This window comes from Micropterus salmoides, unplaced genomic scaffold, assembly GCF_014851395.1.
Source record: "Micropterus salmoides isolate LMB-PRFRI ecotype aquatic unplaced genomic scaffold, ASM1485139v1 Ms_hic_scaffold_2, whole genome shotgun sequence".
NCBI classification, from domain to species: domain Eukaryota; kingdom Metazoa; phylum Chordata; class Actinopteri; order Centrarchiformes; family Centrarchidae; genus Micropterus; species Micropterus salmoides.
The window spans coordinates 39654864-39680807 of record NW_024041150.1 but is presented as its reverse complement, the minus strand read 5'-3'; the positions used below and the strand labels follow the sequence as shown (position 1 = coordinate 39680807).

At 38.0% G+C, this 25944-nt stretch overlaps 2 protein-coding genes across 4 annotated transcripts in view; both read left to right on the top strand.

The window, feature by feature from the left end:
• The window catches only part of LOC119912524 (trichohyalin-like), a 729783-nt gene that overhangs the window by 69095 nt on the left and 634744 nt on the right, over positions 1-25944 (top strand). For all 3 annotated transcript variants that reach the window (XM_038731751.1, XM_038731752.1, XM_038731753.1), the window contains exons 9-10: positions 4120-4164; positions 5168-5257. In XM_038731751.1, the coding sequence (XP_038587679.1) occupies positions 4120-4164; positions 5168-5257 (135 nt within the window). The remainder of the gene's footprint in view (positions 1-4119; positions 4165-5167; positions 5258-25944) is intronic.
• LOC119912529 (butyrophilin subfamily 3 member A2-like) overlaps positions 1-25944 on the top strand; it is a 78002-nt gene that overhangs the window by 3642 nt on the left and 48416 nt on the right. The window lies entirely within an intron of this gene.

Sequence of the window (25944 nt, the reverse complement as noted above, 5' to 3'; positions counted from 1 at the left end):
TGTGTATGTGTGGCGTGCTGGTCAGGAACTCCATCCTCCAAAAAATCCATCCTACAAAGAAAGAACAACTCTGTTCACTGAAGAACTGAAGCACGGAAACATTTCACTGAAACTCTCCAAAGTGAAACTTTCTGATGAGGGGAGATACAAATGTTACATTCCAGATATGAACACAGACGCCTCCGTTGAGCTTGTTGTTGGTGAGTAGATACATGATGTATGTGTAGTGCAGTTTGGTGTGTAGTCTGTGCAGCGTATCCAGTGAATAACTGAGGTAGGATCAAAACAGCTTTCAGCCATTCATGTTGGGACATGAAGAGTTCAACTATAGCCATCAAACACCAGTTTAATGGTTACATGTTCTTGAGAACAGCTGAATTAAATATAAAACATACAATCATATAAAATAGACACAATGTGATGTGTCTTACTTTGTGACAGACTTTCAAATAGATGTTAGCTGATCCTTCATTAAACCCTGCATGTTACTGTTGCTACAGCTGTCAGGCTTTAGATCTAGCACACCATATATGCAGTGTACAAGAATGATGGCAGCAGATTTACCACTGAAAATTATTAGTAATGTGTGAAACAACTGGTCCTTATTTTTTCTTTAATTTACATAAAAGCTGAAAAAAAAAGTTTACATTTGACCTTGTTGTAGTTCAATGTGTTAACATGTTAACATTTGATCATTTGGACCAAACACAAAGTGCAGCTGAGGCTGGAATCTCATTAGTTTTGCAAATATTTACCAAAGTACTGGACAAAATAAAATGTTGTAGATTTACATTTATACATCTTTTTTTTATTATCAATGCAGTCTTTGTAAAACTGACCTGTATTTTAAATGTTCCTCTTGCTCAACATCAGGGGCCGTCTCCTCACCTGTCATCAGTTTAGCAGGGATTGACAGAGACAAAGGGGGAGTGGTGTTACAGTGTGAGTCTGCAGGCTGGTTTCCAGAGCCTGAGGTGTTTTGGCTGGACGGTGAGGGAAACCTCCTCTCTGCTGGACCTACAGAGACAGTCAGAGGTCCTGATGACCTCTATACTGTCAGCAGCAGAGTGACTGTGGAGAAGAGACACAGCAACAACTTCACCTGTAGAGTCCAACAGAAGGACATCAACCAGACCAGAGACACTCACATCCAGGTTCCAGGTAGAAATGATTGATGATGTGATCAATGTTTTAGTTTCAAATAGCTGAAGTCTAGTGTTCTATAAACACCATGTTATTTTGTGTTTTATCATTTCAGATGATTTCTTTGAGGTCCAGTCCAGTTTGTCCCCCGTCACGGTTGGATTGGCTGTTAGTTTGGCTGCTTGCATCATGATCATTTTGTTACTTATCTTTTCTTTGTGGAAATGCAGACAGAACAGAATCAGTGAGTTGCAACTTAATTACAGATTAATGGGACATAGTAATGTGATTAATTGTGTAAATGAATATGATTGAAATGTCATTATTTTTTTCTACTTTTATTTGTAATAAGTCAAATTCTCAAGTGTCTTATTTTTGTTGCCCATTAACACCTAATTTTAGACTCAAATGTCTCATATGCTGTGATGCAAGGACATGACTTTAATTCTACTGCCTGTATTTTCACACAGAGAGCAAGAGAAGCCACAGGGATGAAATGGATAAAGGAGAACAGAAGGAGCGCTTTAAAAGAAACAAACCTGAAGTTCAGGTTGAAGCAGAAAGAGAGCAGCTCATGACAAATGAAACAGTGACAATGAAGAGTGTGAAGAACAAAAAAGGGGAAAGAAAGACAAAACATGTAAGTAAAGAAACAGGACATAACATTGAAAGCAAAAGTCAATGGAGATTAAACAAGGATGTGGCCTGTAAATCTGACCCAAGTGAATCATGCAGATCTGTAATAAAAAAAAGAAGAGGGGGGTTCAGGAGCTGGCGGAGTGAAATGGAAAGGATTTGAGGTCATTTATATAGGCTGACGTGTAAAATATAATATATAAAGTATCAACAAGGATGTTTCCCCACCTGCGCAGTGTGTACCACAGTCGCTCTCGCGTATGTTTTGATTATCGCTTGTTATAGGCTATATGTCTAAAGTTTGCTTTGACTTTGTTGTCGATTGATCACTCCTGTAGTCTAAACACACTTTGCTGTATGAATGGTTTTTAGGTCGTGCTTATGTTAAAGGTTTTGGCACGTTGTGACAGGATTTATATGAGGCCTTTTCATACGGCTCTGCGCTCCTCATCAACAGACAGGCAAACAAGTGCTTCACGAGGTAACCATGGCAACGGCTTCTGTGAAACTGGCCCGCCCGCTGCCAGAGTTGAAATGTCAAATTTTTTCCTACATTTTATCAATACACAAAACAACCTTTGCTGCTTTAACTTCTACTGAACTAATTTGAAAGTTAGTAGTTATATTATTTAGTTATAGACTCAATTATTTCATGTTGCATGTTGCACATGTAGCTGTTGAAGTTTGGTAAAAAAAATAATACAAAATAATAATTATTAAAGAGGATGCGAAGGCGCAGTGGATTAAATTCCCACTGCAACACATCCACCAAATAAGTTATTGTCATGGGTCCTGCTTTACCATCCATGTTATAATAGTGCCGCCGCCAGTTTTATCAGGGTGTGGGGGGGTCTCAGTATATTTTCCTGCTTTTTTGCCCCAATCGCATACCTGATTAAAACAACACAACAATTAACGAGGTAGAGAGGTAAGAAACAAATGCAATGCTGTTGAAATTTATCAATTGCAAATTCTAATAAAATAAATATGCCTAAAATCATGTCTGGATTGTTGTCCCTGTTTCTGTCTCTCCTCTCTTTCAGTTTAAGGAGCAGCAGAGGAGGGATGAAGCTGAGAAAAGAGTTCAGACACTGAAAGATGAGCTGGAGACCAAGAGGAATGAGGTTCATCTTTAGTTTAATAATATAATACATTGATTATAGTATGAAGTCACATTTTTATGTCACAGTAGTTTATGTAGGTCAAGTACAAAATAAAGTCTTATTTGTTTTTTTTTTGTCACAGATGTTAATTTATAGTGTAAAGTTTTAAATGTTTGTAAAAAGAACATTTGTCTCATTTCCTCTCTTTAAAACTTCTCGCTGTCCTTCCAGGTTGAAACCAAACAAGCTGAGCTGCAGCAGCTCCAAGAAGAGAAGCAGAGGAAGGAGAACGACCTGCAGACTGTGAAGGAAGAGCTGGAGAACAATGAGGTTCATGTCTTTATCTTAATCTTTCTGTATTTACTGTGTCACAGCCCAGACTCAGTGAGCCACACAAAGAGGGAGAATACACACCATCAGAAACTTAAGTTCTTTGTAAGTCAGTGGTGGTTGTTGTGTTGAGTGGATGTTCGGTGTTGTGAAGGCAACAAAGAGAGAATGAGGAGTCAGCCTAACTACTAAATGGCCCCTTTCATCAGTGAGCAGGAGGAGCAGTGACAGCCAGCCAGAGGCTCAACACTCATCACTTCTGCTGTTTCTCAGTCACTAAATGATAATTAATAAAGTACACAATATTTACTTTATTCACTGGTACACAAATCCCGTACTTGACTAAAAGTAGAGCTATCCTTGATAAATATTACTCCATTAAAAGTAGAAGTCTTCAATTTAAATTTCTACTTGAGTCAAACTACAAAGTACCTGCTTTAAAAAGTAAAAGTACCGTTAGTATAGTTTTGTTTGTCAGGTGTTGCTGAGATGACAAACTGACTTTAAAAACACAGTAGGCAAACTTTCCTGTTTATTAAACAATTTGCATACGTCAGGTTTCCCTTTAAAAATAACTCTAGTTACTCAGTTATATGTGTGGATATATTCTGATTCTTAAGTAAAAGTACAACACTGTAAAAATACTCTGTTCCGAGTAAAAGTCCTGCATTGAAAATGTTACTAAAGTAAAAGTATGTAAGTATAATCAGGAAAATGCACTTCAAGTATTAAAAGTAAAAGTACTCATTACTCAATGTCTCGTGACTGTTGTACTAATATTACATTATTATTACTCATGCAGTAATTGTGTGAGTAAGTAGTGTAACTGTCCCATTAGTTTGTAAAACTACTCACATGATTTAATGTGAACTCATGTGTTTCTTTGTGTCCTTCACCTCCATCCCAGCTGGAGATAATTCAAATCAGCCGAATCAGCAGTGTATTTTCTCGGGTAAGTGGTTAGAATATAATTAAGATAACACCACAACACAAAGTAAGTACATTATTGTAATATGTCCATATTTTTAGATTGTGAATGAGACCAAATGCAGAAACAGACTGAGCAGCATGAGCAACTTTAACAAAGCAGCAGAGATAATCTGAATATATAATGAGGGAAAACCACATTACTACCAGTGTTGGCAAGTTACTTCCAAAATGTAATACATTATAGATTACTAGTTACTGTCATTTGAGAGTAATTATTTATGTGACAGTATTACTGTCTCTGAATTGTAAAGCTTTGCACTACTTTTGATGTGCTGCATAGGTGGATTCTAGTGACGTGCAGATCACAGTTATATCTGTCGGGGGGGAATAGGATGAATCGTCTCCCCATTAAGAAAGAGACTGTGTGCATTTACGCACGAGGTGCAGCAGCATAACCTCATTAATCATTTTAATCTCCCGACGCTCCGACAGGATCTGACAGCAGCCTCTCTAATCATGGAAGTAATTCGTTAAAGCACAAACACATATAGAAATCTATTTACACATGATCCATCAGGGGAGCTAAGAGGAGTCGAGCTCACCCTGCCTACAATCTCCACCGTTGGATTACAGCAACAAGAAATAATGTTGCTCTTTTACTCACGGTTTTGTTTTTCTCGGTGTTGGTGAATTATATAAAAAAAAACACCCATTACTTTTGGGTTAAAATGTGTTGTAACGCACGTTACTGAGATGGTAACGGGTATAATATTATTGATTCTCTTTTAGTAATGAGTTATATTACTGTGTTACAGCAATAAGTAATACATTGCTGTAACTGCGTTACTTTTATAACTGTGTTACTCACTTGAAACAAAACTATCCAGGAAACTTTGCCAATAAATTGCAACATTTCTTCTACATGAGAGCTGAGATTTCTCACTTGTTATTCAGTAAAAGTCTTGATGCTTCATTTTTGCAAGATGGGTGATTGTATAATATGTTCAGTCATCTGTCTTAATAAGCGCCGGGTTCAAAATAAGGAAGCTGAGTTGAAGACACTGAAGTCAAAGCTGGAGACCCTGGAAATGGAATTAAAGACCAAAATCAAAAAGGTTTGTATTTGTATCTTTTCTTCAACAGATTTGGTTTCAGCCACCTACTGGTTTGTTTTCAGTTTAGCTTCTCTGTCTGGGTCAGGAACAGGTCGAAGAGGGTTTGAGACTGGAATGATTTTTATCCTTTTTAAGAGGGCTGTGATTTCCAGTTAGAAACAAAATGACTCTGGGGCTGTATAAACAGTGGAGGACACAAACAGGTGGCTTCATTCAAATGAGTATCTGCTGCCAGTTTGGCATTGCGATTATGGAGAAATGCTTTAATTTGTTTAGATTACACGCTGTCCAACCAGTAGATGCATTTTGTAACGATAGAGAACATCAGTAAATCAGTCTGTGCTAAAGATTATTAGCAGTGACTCACAGTGTGTCCACCAGACTGCCAAAAAGCAACCACAGCCTCGTCTGCACAGGCTCTCAGGCTGGTCAGGTGTGATTCAGTATTCAGTTCATACAGATGCTGGATTACTGGGGCTCATTATTCCTGTGCACCAGGGCCTCCTTTCAACTTCTCTGGCCAAAATGTTGTTTCGTGTTTTATTCTTGAGATGCATTTTAAATTCTTATTTGATGTGATAAAGAACTTAAACTCACAGGATTGGATTTATGTAGAAATTCACATTTTCAATCCAAATCAAAGTGTGTTATTTTTATTGTACCCCCACATTATATATGGAGCCCAGCTGCTACCAAAACAGCAGGAGTGCTTTTCACCCAGTCTGTGCACAGAGGGAGTCACTTACTTCAGAAACTTTCCAATTAGACGCACAAATAAAACCATGATATAGGCTTGATAGTTTTTCTGTTACTGTTGACATGTTGCAGTACATTAACTCAAATATACATTCATAGTTAAACATGTCTCTCATATTGTGTCCTCTTCTCGTTCCTCCCAGTTTGAAGACAAACAAGCTGAAGTCCAGCAGCTCCAGGATCAGATTCAGAGGACGGAGACCATCCTGCAGACGGAGAACAGAGAGGTTCATTATTCTACTGAACAAAAAGTATCAGAGTATCCAGATATTTATAGAGATATTTGGTATCAGTGTCGATGCTCAGACATTCAGCAACACTCATCATCATCATGTTTTGAACATTCAGACCTTAAACCTGAAGGTGCTCTGTGGAGTTTTCTTGTGATTAAACAGAAGTTATATTTACATTCAGTGTTACTCACCAAAACACATCGTGTGTGTTTGAAGTCTAAATTTAATTTCAATCAAGTATTTTAAATCCAAAATTGTTTACATCCATGTTTACTACAGCAGTCTTCTTCTTCGTGCCTTTGCTGGTGTGTTTCTGCATATCTTGGCGTTTTTCAGCCACCAGTAGATCAGTGAATAGTATGAAAAGACTGGCAGGAACATGTATCTGTTACCCACATACATGTGATCATGTGCTCAAGATCAACAAAACTGGAACTCATTCATAGACAAACAGCTTCACAGCACTTATAGAAGTTTAAAACTCCAGAGAACCTTTAAGGTCAAATATTTGAAATGGTTTAGATAATAAACCATTAAATATGTTAATTAAAGAACATGGCTCCTTTAATCTCTTTTTCTTCCCAGTTGGAAAGAAGCAGAGTTGCTCCAGTCCAGCCTTCCTTCCCTCTGGTAAGTGGTCATGTAGAAATAAAATGAATACTCTCAAAGGTTTCCTCATACAGAAATTTACAATGACAAAGGTGTGCAGGCTTTAACATCACTGCATTTAGGTCACAAATCTTCATCTTTATTGAGTTGAAGTATTTTTTTTAAGCTGCCTGAGGAAGTAAAGTCTTTGTTGAGCTTTTGAAATGATTGTGTTTAGTGTTAGTTGTCAAATGTCAGGTTGTTGCTAATGTGTGTTCCTACGACTTTAAAAGTGTCAGTTTGGGTTGGTGTTCCCTAATCAGAAACGTCTCATCTTGTCTTTAATATCTAATGTTTCCTCTCAGTTTAAGTGGCCGATCGTTTCCCGGCAGAAGTTCCAGGATGAGCAGCCAAGGAGGGAGGAAGCAGAGAGCAGAGTTCAGACCCTGGAGGAGGAGCTGCAGACTAAGATCACAGAGGTTAATATTGTATTCGCCACAAATGATTTATTTCAAGACACAAACTTGCTTGTTTTCAGTTCACCTTCAAATGTGTCTCTTTCAAATATAGAACATGATGATCTTCAAATAAAAAAACATTTCTTAGTATTTTAATCTGCTGTTTCTGATCTACACAAATGTGCAACTTGGCAGACTATGTCTGTTGCTGCTGTCATGCTTTATGAAAGTCTTAATGAAAGAACATCTCAACTCAGTGCCATGATGAAAAGCACATAAGAGACACAGCAGGTGAACACGGCGGAGCATTTAGCAGCTAAAGAAAGAGATATTTCCCTCAGGAGACCAAAAACAGAGCAAAAAGAGAATTAATATTGGATTTACATTCATCAGGTGACACAAACATGAAATGTAACTGTAGGATGTGTAAAAAAGTAGCTGTTTAACAATTCACTACATCACCTTTAATATTGTGTTCACAACTTGTTTCTGCTGCCTCTCAGTGGCTAAAGGTGCAAAAGAACTGTGACTTTGCTCCATCTATAAAACTAGAAACCTGCTGCTTTTCTTTAACATGAACAGTTAAAATTGCTGCATACATCAGACCATGGAGTATCTTTCTGTCATGTTTTATTGTTTATAACTCACACTTTAATAAGAGAAAAGTTCTCTCATTCTGTCTTTATCTTCTCTCTCCTCTTAGGTGGAAAGACTGACAGCTGAAGTCCAGAAGCTCCAACAGGAGAAGCAGAGGAGTGAGGACGACAAGAAGAAGCTGCAGTATCAGCTGGAGACCAGAACAAAAGAGGTTCATCTTTCATTGATATTGATTTGTTTCCACAAACCTATTTGTTTGTTTTTTAGTTTGAAATCTCACAGTTGCTGTTTTATTTTATCTGGTCAGAGTGAAGAGAACAGAAAAGGTGTGCTTAAATACTTTGTGTGCTAAAATCAGGTGTGTTTGAGGCGAAGTCTTTGTTCCTGAACAGAGTTATTAAACTTCAATAATTGTTATAATGAATAAACAAGTTTTAATTGTTGAATTAATTCAACATTCAATTCATTTGCACAATTTTATTTTTCACTTTATGTTGTCATGGTACTCCCCTCCCTTGTCTCTGTGTGTTGTGAGAATATCCAGCAAGTCGTGAGTCACATTTTCGCTCCATCAGAACTTATTCTGTAAAAGTGTTTCCATCTCTCATTTAGTGCAGTAACTCTTTTTAGACTAAGACAACAACCACCTGCAAAATTAAGTTTTTTCATATTTTGCTTTGTCTGTCAACCTTTTCTAATGTGATACTTTACAATGTAGATATTAAAACCTTGATGGAAACACAGCTTGTGTGTGTGAGTGTGTTAGCTGGAGAACAAGTCAACAACAGTCAGCAGCACACAGAGTAAATAATGTTGAATCCTCATCATGTTTTTTCACTGACAGAAACCCTTTAACCAGCTGAGATGAAGAAAAACACTGAGACAGACTTTTCTCAACTCACTACTTTAATAAGAGAAAAGTTCTCTCATCTTCTGTCTTTATCTTCTCTCTCCTCAGGTCGAGAAGCTCAAACAGGAGAAGCAGAGGTGTGAGGACGACAAGAAGCTGCTGCAGAAGGAGCTGGATACCAGGACAAAAGAGGTTCATCTTTCATTGATATTGATTTGATTCCACAAGCCTATTTGCTTGTTTTTAGTTTTAAATCTCACAATTTCACTTTATTCTTTCTGTATTTATCTAAACATCTCCCCTCTATATCTTATTTTAAGACGATAGAAAAACATCCTCAGACTTTTGTTTTCAGTTTTCTTGTACTTCTTTCTACTCACTATTTTGCTTTTATTAACATGGTAAACCACAAAAATAACTGACACATTGATACCTGTGAATTGCTCAAACTCGGCCTCATGAGACAAGATGTGTCAGGGTGGGTTTGCTGAGGCGATGTGGACTGGACGCAAACACAGATGAAACAGGCAGACTGTTGCCGTTCAATGAGTTTTTGGAAAAATGAGCTGACGTGCATGAAGGTGGCAGGTGTGAGAAGTTAATGAAAAGAAGATGTCCTAATTGAGAGAGTAATGCAGAGGGAGGAGAGTGTGGCTGAAGAGAGGGACTGAGGAGCAAAGTCAGACAAGATGTGAAGCTTTTAATCCACCACATGTATAAAGTAGCTTCTGATTATCTCTAGGGCTGCAAGTAACGACTATTTTAATAGTCAAATAATTCTGATTATTCTGATTACGGATTGCAAAATTACACAATGCCTCATTTAGCTATCAGCTTTTAATTTAAAGTTAAGGTTGTTTTAGGCAAGTGCTACAGTCAAGACAATAAAATGAACACTGCTTCAAAAAAATACATCTTTTAATAATGTTTCTGCTGCAGCAACAGAAAGTTTCCTTTCATGGACCAAACAGGTATACACAGTAAGAAATAACTGTTTGTGCAGAACTGATCTGAACAGCTGATCTGCTGTCTAGTTAAGGAGCAGTTTACACGCCAGTACTGCAACACACCAAGAGCCAGCTCTCACTTCCTATACCAGAGTGAAAACTTGCAATTCATCGAGTGGCCACTTGAGGCTAGCTGCAGAAGGGAGTCAATCTCTATCAACCCCCATGTTAAAATGCCCAACTTTACAGCAGAATAAAACATGCTTACAGCCTGGTTCAAAAAATGTTTTTAGTGCAAATCGCTAATTTTTCCCTTCGTAACAACTGTGAGTGGGGTGAATTTTTTTATAACTCATCTGTTTAAATTATATTAAGCCTTAAATTTCTGCATTATTAGGGGCCTAGCCGCTTTGATTGACAGGCGCCATTGTCACTGCTAGCACTCGGTCCGCCGTCTGTTAGCCTCACTCAGCTACACGGACGCCTTTTGGACATTTCTACATGCAAACTGGATGAATAATGGCAGGCTTTGCAGTTTATTGGAGAGAGAACCTCCAGGAAGTCTGTGTTCCAGTTGGTGAGTGAAATTCCTGTATTTTATTTATGTGTCAACAATATTTAACAGGTATCGCTATCGGCATGTAGCTTGTTAGCTTAGCTTGTTACGCTAATTAGCCAAATAGGAGCAGCCCTAAGCTGCTAACGATGCTAAGTTAACAGAAGTTAGTGTGCTCTAACCGCAGCTTTTAAAGAGTCAAAGACAAGTCAACAAGAAGAGAGAAGCCAAAATGTATTAGATTAACCTTACTGTTAGACATTATGGTGATAATGCTTTGAAGAAAAGGCGTCTGTGTGAAGTTGTAAAGGCTCAGCCAAACGTCTCCGGCTCAGCTCTGTTAGCTGATGTTATGTTAACGGTAAATTTTACTAACGGGCAAAGTTAGATTTAGCTACGAACTGTAACCAAATCGCTTTTCAGTTAGATACTTCTCAGATACTATTATAAGTGGCTGGACCTAAACCCAACGGACACGGAGGGTTTCAAGGCAGAGAGCCGAGGGGGCAGCGGCTGCGGAGTTCTGCCTGAAAGACAAAGAAAGACCCATATAATGTTACAGCATCCGCTGCAGTATTTCTACCGTTAAAAACCTCCAGGTCCAAGCCGCTGCTCGACTACGGTAATGTTTACTTCTACCTTCTGGGGAATCCCTCACCTAACACAGGTCATGCTTGACGCCTCGATTAATAAATCCGAAAGCCCAACCATCCAGCATTTTGGCAACGCAAGAAGTAACAAACTCAAAGTAACAGTGTATCGCATATTGGTTGGCAGGCAAAGTAAAATAACATCTTTTTGCCCTCCAAGGGAGTGTTTTTATTGGAATGTGATGTCACGTAAAAACTATGAATAAGATCTGACTTGTGTAGTCAGCAGGTGTCTAGCAGCATGGATTGTTATTGCACAGTGTCCAGCAGCAAACCGTATATTGCACATATTAGTAAACAGTGTATTTCCCATTGCCACCCATAATTACTGTCACATGCCAGAGAGGTTATCATGCTGAGGCGATCAGTTCAGTAGCTTTATGGCACTTTGGAAGAAACTGCTTAACTTTCTACCCATTGTTGTCTTTACAGATACCAGAGGAGCTGATTTGCTGTGTCCAGCTCTACAGGAGATAACGGCTCCAGCTTCCAGCTCTTCAGCTCCTTTTACTCACAACACCTGAACACTACTGATGTTATTTCAAGTCATACAAAGCTATTTTTACATTTGTAACCTTTTAATATTGATGTTTTCATGAATGCAAGACAAGAGTTTAAGATTGTTAAACTATTGCTTATGTTTAAGGAATACTTATAAAATTGATCAGACTACTTATACTTAAAGTAAAATCACATTCTTCATTCATCATCAATTCCCCATGTTAACTGCAAATAGTGTGATCTAAACTCAACTATGTATTATAGTTAACAGCTGTAAATGAAAATATTAAGATGGTATTTATAGGTTAACATATTGCATATATGTTAGCAGAAGTACAAAATGAAAGGTTAACAGCAAACAAGGCACTCTTCAGAAACTTCAGGCTCTGTTATACAGTATATGGGTACTGGGTGTATGGCCCCTTATTTAACTTAAAGTATAAGGCAGAAAGTTAAAATACTCCTGCACACACATAAATACACTGCATAATTACTTTTCAACATTTCATGTGAAACATGTTTGGGAGTATTTTCACTTTTTAACTTATACTAGACTGATGTTCTTTAGCAAGAGTTCAGCTTTAATGTTTAGTGTTTTATCTGAGGTATACAATTAACTTTTCAGTAAGTAGTAAAGACAGGGAGTGCTAATATATCTATTATTTATTACAATGTGAACCATAAACCATATCTTTTTCTAAATGGACCTACAACACAAATATGGACAATATTTAAAACTCAAATAAACAGAAGAAGAGAAGGCCTTTCCACGCTAACAGTACAATGAGGATTCTTCCCAGGTCTCTGCAGCTTTCTGGGCACCAGGTGGGACATTTGATCCACAGTGTGACTCTGGGAGGAAAATTTGTAATAAATGCTTCAGGTGATGACAAATATAAAGTAAATGATACAGATGAGTCTTTAAAACAAAGAGTATTGTGGAGAAGTTAATTTTCTAACGTAAAAGTGAATTTTTGATTCATTATCCATTCATAGATTCAATACACAAAATGAAGCATTTCAAGCCCCTTTATTGTTTTCATCTTGATGATAACGGTTTACAGCTCATGGAAATAAAACTCCAGTATCTCGAAATGTATAAAAATTTTAGAATAGCCTAAATACATTTCTGTATTATAAATTTTACAGAAGTGTCAAATGGAGAAGAGCTCTCTAATCAGCTAATTAACTCAAAACACCTGCAAATGATTCTGAAGCCTTTAATCTCTCAATCTGGTTCTCATGCTCACAATGAACTTTTCCATAGTGTCCTATTTTTTTTTATGCTCTTCTAAAAGAAGCCTCAGTGTTTTAATGTTGACAACACTATTATGTCACATACACGGGAGAAAATGGAACAAGGGAGACTCTTTAAATGTTTTTTTGTGACAGCAGCAATGTTACTCAAAATAGCAGTGTGGGGAATTAATGAACGTCTAACAGCCATCACTAACGTTTAAAAGCTAAATAGCGTCCATCATGAGAGCAGTGGATAAGACACATGCCTTGAGTGTGAGAGACCTGGGTTCGAATCCACTGTGAGACACCATTGTGTCCCTGAGTGAATACACTTAAGCCCTCGTTGCTCTAGATGTGTGCCACCTCTGACATGTATATCAATTGTAAGTCGCTTTGGATTAAAGCGTCAGCCAAATGAATACATGTAAAGAAATGAGTTGTAACTAATTGTATGTAATTAATAACTGATTCATAGTTAACTGTTAACATTGGTCTCAACAAAATCTAATGTTTGCAAAACACGTTACCACATTTATAGATAAAAAAGCATTTAAAACCTTTTAAAGTATAATGTCAATAACAGATATGTGAGTTTCTTTAAATATTTTCCGGTGTCTTACCTTGACTGTAAGCTGGTAACGACCAAAAACTGGTAACAATACGGCCACAGGTTCCACCCTCCACCGTACAGCACCGGAGATTTAGAAGCCACCTCTGCTAACGTAGAATAGCATATAGCATTAGCTTGTTAGCCTGAGCTAACTCAGATAGTTGAACTAGGCGAAAGTGGTTTTAGCAACACGTCACCTCTGCTCCATCCACGACCCGCCTCTTTGTCCATTTTTGGTTATATGGGAGTGACAAACAGTGACGCGCTGCCAAGATGGCGCCGGCCAGCTCCTGCCAATTTCGAAATTCAAAACGGCTCTTCAACACTAAGGAATTCGGAACCGCCTACTACATACAATTGGCAACCGCAATATGCAGTGTGTACTGTATACTGCATACTGTTTGAGGTATAGTATGTAGTAAGAAACTGTTAAATAGATTTATTTTTGCAGCATGCTACGCCAGGCTTTGCTAGTTTCCGGTTTTCAAATTCGGAACGATAAGAGGAATATAAATGTAAGTAGGCCAACCGCTTACAACGTATTCAGTTTTTAAAATCTTATGTAGAACAAGGCTGCGGCCGATCTGTAGCAGATGTTTGCTTCAGTATATTGGTCTATAAGTAAGAATTATATAAATAAAAGCAAATAAAAAGTAAAAAATATAACCACAACTGTAACATTACACCAACAATATCTATTTAGAATAATTATAATAGTAAGGCAACAGTCCTTGGGTTAGGTCGATAGACGATGCCAATCTCAAATTTTCACGTTAAACCACCCCCTTATAATGACCTTGTTCTTACTTATGCTTTGCACCTACCTCGAAATCCCCCCCCCCGAAAATATTTTGACAAATAAACGTCTGCCTCAATTTCACGCCTGGTCTGGTTTCTTTGGATGTATACTGGTGAAACTGGCATGGTACAAGACATGAATAAGCGCTCGTTAAGTCCGAATGTGTCCGTTCTTTTATTATTTATATTCCTCTAGTCTGTAAGGGTCGACCGATCAAAAGAATCAAAACAGCTTTTCATAAAAATTAATCCAAGTTGTGAATCTTGTCACGTGAAGTCCATCGCTCTCTGTCTGCTAACTTCTCTCATACTGCACATGTTGTTGTGATGTTACTTGAAAATAAAAGCGCACAAGCTGACTGTCGGAGTCATCAAATGAATGACGAGTATTTGATATTATTTGATAATTTTTAAACAAGTATTATTCTGAAATAAATCAACTGTTTCATAGTGGTTTCAGTTTTGTGCAGGCCGTCAGGTCCTGGTGGCAGCTTTCGGTATGTGCACACAACTGCTATGTTAACTTCATACTCATATGATTCACCATTTAAAGGCTAAAATGTGATTCGACCAATGCAAACTATTTCAAGATACAATGGGTTTCTGTGTGTTTTATATATTATAATGTCTATTCATGAACCAATATATATTTAATTGATTGTCTGAAAGTAATTCTGTTTTTTTTATTTTCTTATTACATGTTGAATTCATCAGTTAGTAGTGCGCTGGTTGTTCCACCTAAGAAATCCCTCTCCAGTATATTTACAGTCTAAATGTTCTCAGAGTAATGAATCACAATCTCCAGCCAATCAGCAATAAGTTTTCATCCAGACCAGGTTGTTATGTGCAATAAATAAAACAAAATGTTTCTCATCTAGTTGTTCCTCATCACTCTTTTCTCTTCCAGTGAGAGAAGCAGCTGCAGGAGAAGAAGACCAGAAGAGAGGAAGCTGAATAAGAAGTGAAGAAGCTAAAGGAGGAACGGCAGCTTCATGTTTTTTAACCTGCATTTCACAAATGGGGGGGCCAAAATACAAGTGGTTATATGGTGTGAGAGGATGTGAAGCCCTGGAGCAGTGGAGACAAACTGCAGATCTTCCTCTTCAGCAACACTTGAGAGATCCAACATCTCTCACATCTAATACATTGAAAGACAATAATGAGCCAGCTGTGATACTAGTTTTATCTTATCTTACCTTTTGCTCCTTTTAACTACAAACATCTCCCCTTTTATCAGCAACATGAAATGACTACGATAGAAAGTTACCATCACACCAAAATGCTGAACAGAAAATAATAGTGCTGTAATCCAGCAAACCTGAAAACACTGAACGTTATACATGAGGAACAGAACGACTTGAATATTTGTTAAAATATTTTGTCCTTTACAGACTTACTGTAGGTCACAGTTATCTTCTGGATGGAGTTTCCAGCTCAGTGATTTTATAAATCCTTAGACTTGACATTAAAGATGTTTATTTTGTTCTCTGTTTTGTTTGAATTCACTGTATTGTCACAATGTTGGTCATGTCTGCTTTGTGTTCTGATCATTGTTTTAGTCTGTTTTCTGTGTTTTTAGGGTTTGGTTTTCTATCAGTGTGCTTGTCCTGTTCCTGTCTATTTTGAACTTGTCTGTGCAAAATTATTTGTGCCGACAAACTTTTGTTAACTGAAATTACATAATAAATTTGTCTTATTTGTTTATTTGAAAATAAAATGTTTTCATAAGTTAATTTAATTGCTTCAGTATTATAAAAAACAACTGTAAAACAGTGGCTACAGCTGCAGGAAGTGAACATTAATCACTGTTGTAAATTGCATCTTTTTATGGAAAGCTGATAATAAATCTCAGCCAATCTAATTATTCAAGTTCAGAAATCAAGTTGAATGTGAAAAAAGAAAATATTAACATTCACAAAGAACACGTAAGAGGTCACCTGGTTGACATTATTTTTCTCTGGAGTTGCTTAAGGTGTGAGGCGCCAGGCGGGTGTGGGGATACTCACAAGTCCCCGGCTGAGCGCCGCTACGTTGGAGTTTACTCCGGTAAACGAGAGGGTCGCCTCCTTACGCCTTCAGGTAGTTCAGGTAGACTGTTGTTTGTGCATATGCACCAAACAGCAGTTCAGAGTACTCGGCCTTCTTGGAGACCCTGAATGGAGTTCTGTATGGGGCTCCAGTAGGGGACCCCATAGTTCTGCTGGGAGACTTAAACGCACATGTGGGCAATGATGGAGATACCTGGAAAGGCGTTATCGGGAGGAACGGCCCCCCTGATCTGAACCCGAGTGGGTGTTTGTTGTTAGACTTCTGTGCTAGTCATGGATTGTCTATGATGAACACCATGTTCGAGCATAAGGATGCTCATAAGTGTACATGGTACCAGAGCACTCTAGGCCGAAGATCAATTTTGTAATGGTTTCATCTGATTTGAGGCGGCATGTTTCGGACACTCGGGTGAGGAGAGGGGCGGGGCTGTCAACTGATCACCATCTGGTGGTGAGTTGGGTCAGGGGGTGGGGGAAGACTCTGGATAGACCTGGTAAGCCCAAACAGGTAGTGCGGGTGAACTGGGAACGGTACAATGCCCAAGGAGTGGCAGACTAGGGTGGTGGTTCCCCTGTTCAAAAAGGAGGACCAGAGAGTCTGTGCCAATTACAGGAGTATCACACATCTCAGCCTCCCTGGTAAAGTCTACTCCACCGTGCTGGAACAGAGGGTTCGGCCGATAGTCAAACCTCAGATTGAAGAGGAACAATGCGGTTTTCGTCCCGGTCGTGGAATAACTCAAATAAGAAGAGAAGGCCTTTCCACGCTAACAGTACAATGAGGATTCTTCCCAGGTCTGTGCAGCTTTCTGGGCACCAGGTGGGACATTTGATCCACAGTGTGACTCTGGGAGGAAAATTTGTAATAAATGCTTCAGGTGATGACAAATATAAAGTAAATGATACAGATGAGTCTTTAAAACATAGAGTATTGTGGAGAAGTTAATTTTCTAACGTAAAAGTGAATTTTTGATTCATTATCCATTCATAGATTCAATACACAAAATGAAGCATTTCAAGCCCCTTTATTGTTTTCATCTTGATGATAACGGTTTACAGCTCATGGAAATAAAACTCCAGTATCTCGAAATGTATAAAAATTTTAGAATAGCCTAAATACATTTCTGTATTATAAATTTTACAGAAATGTCAAATGGAGAAGAGCTCTCTAATCAGCTAATTAACTCAAAACACCTGCAAATGATTCTGAAACCTTTAATCTCTCAATCTGGTTCTCATGCTCACAATGAACTTTTCCATAGTGTCCCATTTTTTTTAGATGCTCTTCTAAAAGAAGCCTCAGTGTTTTAATGTTGACAACACTATTATGTCACATACACGGGAGAAAATGGAACAAGGGAGACTCTTTAAATGTTTTTTTTGTGACAGCAGCAATGTTACTCAAAATAGCAACAGTTACAGAGGGAGAAACGCCAAGAGCCAAACAGGATGTTGAGCAGACTGATGCTATGATGCCTTTAGTCCAGCAGCACACACCCTCACATCCTCAGCATTATCCCCCTCCTATGCACTATTCCTACCGTACCCATGAGGAGATCTGCCTCCCTTGATCAGACCCTTCAGTGTACACAGGTTTATCACAACATTAAAGCTATAGGCCTAGAGCTTTGTTTGCAGTCAGTTCATCAGATCAGACTATGGATTTACATAGTCATAGACCATTTATTCTCTCGCTCTCTCTCTCGTCTTTTACTGATCTTGTGCAGAATTGTGCATGCCATGCTGCCCACAACTGCATGCACGTTGCAGTTCCGCTGTGGGTCTATTCCAAGTAGCCAGCTATTTAAAAACAATATATATATAATAAACAATATATATATTCATGGACGGTGATAAATTATCCAAAAATCCCACAAGGTTTAGACAACTCGGCACAACAACAGTGAAGCTGGGGCTCCGTCTCTTCAGCAAGTGTTTCTCTTCTGCTACTACACAGGTGGTTTACAATTTAAGCTATGGTTGTAATTCCAATGCTGCTTTTTCTGTATTGTAAAAGTCTTAGACTTACTGTTTTATTCAGTGTTTTAAATAGGTCTCTGGCCTACATAGTTTTAGTAACCAACTTGTTTATACTTGTTTCTTTCATGTTTTGCAGCATGGTCATTATAATACACTTTATTGTATTTTTAAAAGTAATTCTTTTGTCCAATAGCCGATGTTTTGTCTGTTATAAACCAATAAGGTCAACAATGTTCGTTGAATAAACAATATAAATTTATTGCATAAATCAACCCAAAAATTTCATGTTATCAGAATAACGCAATGCATATAGTAAATAACAACTTTGTCACATTAGGGCAGTCACCATAGGGCTACTGTTATATTATACAAAACATATTTAAATTTAAAAACAGTCTGTGTTAAAAGCAACCTATAAGCTTTACAGGTTTGAAAAATATCAACACAAGGCATCTCTTGCGGCTTTTGACATAGGGGTTGCATAAAGACAATTACTTTCAAGGGTGACATTTGCTTCATGAACATCATCATCATCATATTTCTCACTGTTAACTTCACAAAAATTGTGGAGCACGCAACAGGCTGTGATGATAGTGTTGATGTTGTTGATGTGTCAATCGCACCTCTTCATTAGGCAACGCCGTCTTCCCTTAAGACGGCCAAATGCCCTCTCCACAGTCATCCGTGCCTTGCTGAGCTGGTTGGTTGTTGAAGGTGATCTGTACAGGGGCTGTTTGTTGGTTTTCAGGGTAAGGCTTCATCAACCTTGACAGCAGTGGATATACTGCATCTCCGAACATCACCACAATCTACTCCTGCAAACCTCTCTGTGATATTAAGGAACTGTGTACCACTCTGATCCCTCTCACTCTGGCATCATGGACTTTGCCCAGCCAACCCACATTAACGTCCCAGAACCGAAGTTGATGGGCTACCACACCTTGCAGGATGACAGAATAGAAACCTTTACGGTTATGGTAGTCTGCAGGGCTGTCAACTGGAACTAATATGCCAATATGAGTCCCATCAATAGCTCCTCCACATTTGAGGAAATCCTACCAGTCTCCTACCAGGAATCCTTGAACAATAGTCTTGAACTCTTGTTCAGAGGGTGCTCTGATATAGAGGGAAAGCAAATTGTTCATAATTACAGAGGCAACCCTGGACCCTGACTGTTATTGCAACAACAAACATATTCTATTACTACTTGGATAGTACACTTTTCAATTAATTATAAATGTTGGGTTAATAATAAAAATTGCAACACAAAAAATACTGCAAATTGCTTTCTTGACGTGAGCTCCAAAGAAATCTTCTTATACGTGCAGCACGATGAACAGATAGTCAACGGGTTGCGTAATCAAGACGTCTAATAAGGCATCCGAGAGGGCCATGTGTCATTGTGCCGAAAACTAATCCAAAAACGCCACAAAGCAAATATAATCATACACTCTAATGTGCTGTGCAGAAAAGAGCACTTTTTTTAACTATATCCAGCTAAGGCCCAGCTGAACAATACTGTTAAAATTTGTACCGCTGTAATTGCATCATTAAATTCTCTGTAAAGTTGTAAAATTTTTAAATCAAGATACATTTGACTCGTGATGTACAGAACATTCTTGGTTTGTGAAACTTAAAATAGGGTGACCAGACATCCCCGTTTTCTGGGGACAGTTCCTGGTTTTGGTGGCCTGTCCCCGGAAAGGTCCCCATTTTTAACTGTGTGCTAATCATAGACTGTATAAGGTATTAACAGACCGGACAATGACAGATTATAACTCACCTCAACTTTTTACCTCTTAAAATATCTTTAAATTACCAAAACAACACATAAAATGCATTATTCTAATGCTAAAACTGATTGCAGCCTCTCCTTATTGACTTAAAGGTAGTTTCTGCCTCAAAATGATGATTGATTTCATTCATTTATATTTGACAGATTATAAAACCAAAATTCTCTCCCTTTTTATTTCATATATAATAACATCATAGGTGTCATTTACACTGGGGACGCAGGGGATATGTCCCCTGCACATTTTGTAATGGCTGATTTTGTCCCCATCACTTTTTGAAAGTAGTAAAAATGTTCTGAAAAAGTGTTTGCAGAAAGAAACTAACAAATGAAAATGCTCTGAGAAAGGTTTATTAGCACAATAATTAAACTTGCAATGCAATTTATATAGTTTCCCTTCATATAAAAAAGACAAATACATATTCACCATAAATTGGAGCAGAAAATGTCTCCAGAATGCAGGAAATTATCAGTTTAATGCTCATATTTTTCAGCTTCAAATATTTAACCTAAATAGTGCTAAAAATCTTCCTGTTTTGTTCTCACGCCTCGCCACGTCTTGGGACCCAAATGTATCATCACGCTCCAAATCTGAGCCCTTATGTCCCCACCACTTTTCAACACAAACTGACGCCCTTGAATAACATTATATTTTTAATGACAAACTGAAACCAAAAATGTCCCCGGTTTTCACTTCAGAAATCTGGTCATCTTAACTTAAAATCACTTGGAACAAATAAAATACACAACAACAGTGATATAAATTGAAACATTTAGCTTTATTATTATCATTAGGCTATTATAAATACATATTGTAGGAATTATATATTATTATAGTATTAATATACTATAATAATAATATAATTATAGTATAGTAAATATTGACGCATAATGTACACTGATTACTACGTTGACACTTATCTTATTTAAAGGCTCTTTTTATTATTTTTCTTTATTTAACGGCTATGCGTGAGATGAGCGGCCGAGATAAAGACCATCACATTTTGTGCGCGGTGGCTTCTGGGACGAACCATATATGGAAGTTCAACTTACGTCAACTTCTTCCTGTGGATTTCCATTTCCTCACTATGTTCCTCACAGTGGACACTGACAGCTTAAATCTCTGCGATAGCTTTTTATACCCTTCACGTAAACCCTGAACAATATTTCTTTTCAGGTCATTTGAGAGTTGTTTTGGGGGCCCCCATGCTGCCACTCTTCAGAGGAGAGTCAAAGTGAACCACAACTTGCAATTGGCCATCATAAATACCTTTTCTCATGATTGGATGCACCTGTCTATGAACTTCAAGGCTTAATGAGCTCACCAAACCGATTGTGTGTTCCAGTTAATCAGTGCAAGGTAGTTACGGGTATTCAAATCAACAAAATGACAAGGGTGCCCAAATTTATGCACCTGTCTAATTTTGTTGTGATGCATATTGCACATTTTCTGTTCATCCAATAAACCTCATTTCTTTACTGAAATATTACTCTTACTCTTACTCTGTCTTTCAGTTATTTGAGCTCTCACGCTTTTGTTCTCTTCGCCCTCCATTATTATTTATTCCGCCATTTTTTGGCATCTAACTAGTCCTGTACAGTGTATATAATTATCTCTTAAGTGCTCATTCATACAGTAGCCTATCCATGAGTAAATATTAATATCAGATTTTTGTATATAGAAGTAATAAGCTTGATACACTATATGAATAAACACACTCTTATTAAAATTCAACCAATTTAATAATAATCTGGATCAAGCCACCAAGTTCTTAAAGAACTCCAGCACAGAGAGAGGAACAAAGAAATATTAACACATTATATAAATGCAGCAGTTTGGCAGGTCTGGACACAGAATGGGCTACATCAGTCCAGCTCACTAACCGTTTCATTATCATCCAGTACATGTAGCTTTGCTGACATTGCTGAGCCTCTGGTGAAAGATACACAAATAGTAAAGATAGTTACTGAAAGCAGCAGGTGAGCTAACGATGTAGCACGTCGGCTAAATGCAGTAAATGTACCGTGATCATGTAAAGTTAACAAGCATGGAATAGTTCAACCTGCAGCTGATAAAACTATTACTGTAACTTGCAGTGGGAGTTTAGCTGAGTTTCCACCATGTTGTGTGAAGCTGTGCTGAATGAAGTAAGCCGGTGTTGATCCGCCTCTGAAATGGGAACGTTGAAGTAACAGAGCCTGAACATGTCTGAGTGAAAAGTCACAGCCTGCATGCTGGTGCAAGCGTTTATTGCAGGTTTCGTATGAAAGCGGTTGTGTTTCAGATTCTGCTCGCTCATCAGTTCAAGCCAGCACGCATAGGAGCACACACCTGGTTGCAGTCAAGCAGGAGAGGAAAGACTCAGAGACTGCCGGCAAAAATCGTCTTACGTTACAGTAATAGTTTTTAATGCTACTAAAATTTTGGTAACAGTCAGCAATCTCAGTAACCTGTTGCTGGAATTTGATGCATGAGATTTTAACAAGGCAGCCTGCGCATGTGTGTGTATGAGCCCTCAGTTCTGCTTTTGCACTGTTAAAATGACCAGTCAGGTCTTTATCAGAGTAATAAATAAAACTAATATGTTGCTGTCTGTGTGCTAAAGGTTCACATTTTTATAGTCTACCTTAATACATGTCCATGTTTACAGTAAGCTATTGGTCACTGTAATCATTATTATTCCTGCCCATAATGTCTGTAAAGACATCACCACAGTTGTCATTTTGTATAAATTCATTCTAAAGTTTAGCTGAAGCTAATATGAATCATCAGCTAAGCATCTGTGTTATAGTCAAAAGTGGATATCTTCTAAAGGTACTCTGTTTTTTAGAGATTTAACTTCACTGCAACCATGGAGGGGGAATTATTACAGTGACCAATAACTCAGTTATTAGAGCAATGTTAAAGTTTACACGGGTAAAATTACGTGAGAATTGTTTAAAGACACACTTGAAATAATGTTTTTGTGTCCTGCAATGCCTCACCACACGATATTATAGCTTGTGATGTTATGTAAAATACTGCTCAACTATTTCCATTTGTATGGTCATAGATCCTGTATTCAACTTTTAAAGGTTCAACCTACCCTTTGCCAACTTAATGCTAAACCCAGAGTTGGAATTTCCTTCCTTAGCTCAAGAAAAGTAAATAAAGAATAATAATAATGATTTGCTATAATAATAGAATTACAGTGTTTATAATGATACACAAATGAAGAACTAAACTAGGTGGAAGTACTGGCCTAACTGAATATTTATTATATCTCATTTGCAACTGCATTCTTTTCTTTTAGAGCTTCCTGGGATCGTCGCCTCACTCAGATGGCTTAGAGGCCACGAAAATCTCAAAGAACCAGCTGGACCCTCACAAACTCAGTGTGCTCATATGTCTGGCTCCTGCACACCATCACTGTTCTTGCTCTCACTACATGTCAATGGGGTCAGACTAAATAAACAATATTCTTGTGAAAAAATTATTTATTTAAAATATTGTTATACATTAAGTAATTGGCTACTTTGTACTTCACAAATTGACTGCTGTGTTAATGTGAAATGACATGTAGACAGAACAGTTGTGAAGCAAGTTTGTATGTTTGTGTTATTTGTTGTACCTGTTTAACAACATTTTATCATATACAGTTCCTTGGCTGAATGCATAGTAGTGTTTATGTAATGTTTTTGATCATGTTGTAATGGAAGAATTGAGTATTTACTGGGACGGGTCCCTTGTGGAAAACCATTTCACCTCAGTGTTTCCCACACATTGGCTTTACTCAGGTAGATTAACAGCCGCCCAAGCAAATTTGGCTACCCATTTTAATTGCAGCGCTGCACAGCACATATTCGCTCCCTTCAATCGGTCGCTCCCTCTCTCTCTCCTGCATGCAAACAACCCAAGTCAATAGGTGCGTTCGAGATGACTGCGGCTGACATATTTATTGCTAAATCTCAAGGAATGCTGCTTCTACTAACTGTAGCTAATAAAATATCAACAGCTCTAAACTACTCTAAACGCACATGAAATATTTCGAATCATTTACCCAAAAAGAAAATTATAGCGTTTAAAAGCAGTATTTGGAAGTGCATGCAATTCTCGGCAGGCAAGCGAAATTCAGCTTATCACCTGCTAAAGTCGCCCCCCCCCGCCACATTTACGCTGTCATTCTGTGGGAAACACTGCACCTGAACCTAAACAGTTAGCATCAGAACAGTTAGACATGATGTCATATAACTCAGACAAAACAGAAATCCTGGTCATCGGGTCTCAGCAGATGGCAAATCAAATACTGCCATCTGCTGGTTCCCTAGTAAATCACATAAAGCCTGTGGCAAAGAACCTTGGTGTTTGGTTGATAGTAATTTAAATTTCGAGCAGCACATCACAAAGCTTGTTCAATCATGTTTTATCAACTTAGAAATATAGCTAAAATTCGATCTATGTTAACTTTTAAGGACACCGAGACCATTTAAACGCCTTCATCTCATCACGCCTGGATTATTGCAACAGCCTTTTCACCTGTTTAACCCAAAAATCTATTGATCGACTCCAGACTGTCCAGAACTCAGCTGCCAGGCTTTTAACCAGAACAAAGAAATATGACCACATTACTCCTATTTTAGCTTCATTACACTGGCTCCCAGTATGTCTTAGAATTGACTTTAAAATTCTATTGATCACTTTTAAAGCTCTTCATGGCCTCTCGCCTTGTTATATTTCTGACCTTTTAGTCCCATACGCACCAGCACGTACCTTGAGATCCTCGGGCAGAGGTCTGTTGTCTGTTCCAGAGTCTCGACTGAAAACTAAAGGGGACAGAGCGTTTGCTGTCAGGGCCCCGAGGCTCTGGAACAGCCTGCCCGAGGAAATCAGGTCGGCTGAGTCAGTGAACTCTTTTAAGTCCCTTCTTAAAACATACTTTTATAGGAGAGCTTTCCCGATCTTATTTGACTCTATTTTATCCCTTTTATTTTATTGTATTTTACTAATTTTATATTCTTTTTTTTGTATTATTCTTTACACTTGTTAAAGCACTTTGTAACTTGTTTTTGAAAAGTGCTCTACAAATAAGGATTATTATTATTATTATTATTATTATATTGTGTTTCAGCAACTTTAAACAAAATTAAAAATCTGACAATGGTTGTTAATTAATTAGAGGTAATATTGCTTTGATATAGACAAAATATTTCCTTTTCCCTTCCACAGATGCTGTGTGATAAAGCAGTTTCCAAATCCCATAGTGTCTGCAGTCACAGAAAATGCACCAAGTCATACTCAAAGATACCGACCAAGGAAAAGGATTGGTTCTACCATTCGTACTGTATACTTGTGACGGAGTAATACCTTCACTACAGTTGACTAAGTGCTTGGACTGCCATACCAACGAGCCTGGCTCTTTGGCAATCTGGGCAGGGTGACTGCTCTCGCCTTTGTCCACATATGGTGTCAGAATGGGATGGCTTGCCGTGAAGTCATCTGAGCTGTGCCCAGAGTCCAAACCGTACGAAGGACCCCCATGGGTAACGATGGGATGTGTATAGTGTACTTTTCAGTAATACTGATCATATGTCATTTTACTGATTTTATTTTTAATTGAAGGTATTTTGGTCAAGATGTGATGTTGTCTGTTCCAGAGTCTCGACCGAAAACTAAAGGGGACAGAGCGTTTGCTGTCAGGGCCCGAGGCTCTGGAACAGCCTGCCCAAGGAAATCAGGTCGGCTGAGTCAGTGAACTCTTTTAAGTCCCTTCTTAAAACATACTTTTATAGGAGAGCCTTTCCCGATCTTATTTGACTTTATTTTATCCCTTTTATTTTATTGTATTTTACTAATTTTATATTTATCTTAAATGTGTATTTTAGTCTTTTCAATGTTTTCATGCTTTTATCTTGTATTGTTTTTGTATTATTGTCTCTTAGGTATTATTGTCTTTACACTTGTTAAAGCACTTTGTAACTTGTTTTTGAAAAGTGCTCTACAAATAAGAGTATTATTATTATTATTATTATTATTATTATTTTTATTGTGAGAGACCTGAGTTCAAATCCACTGTGAGACACCAATGTGTCCCTGAGCAAGACACT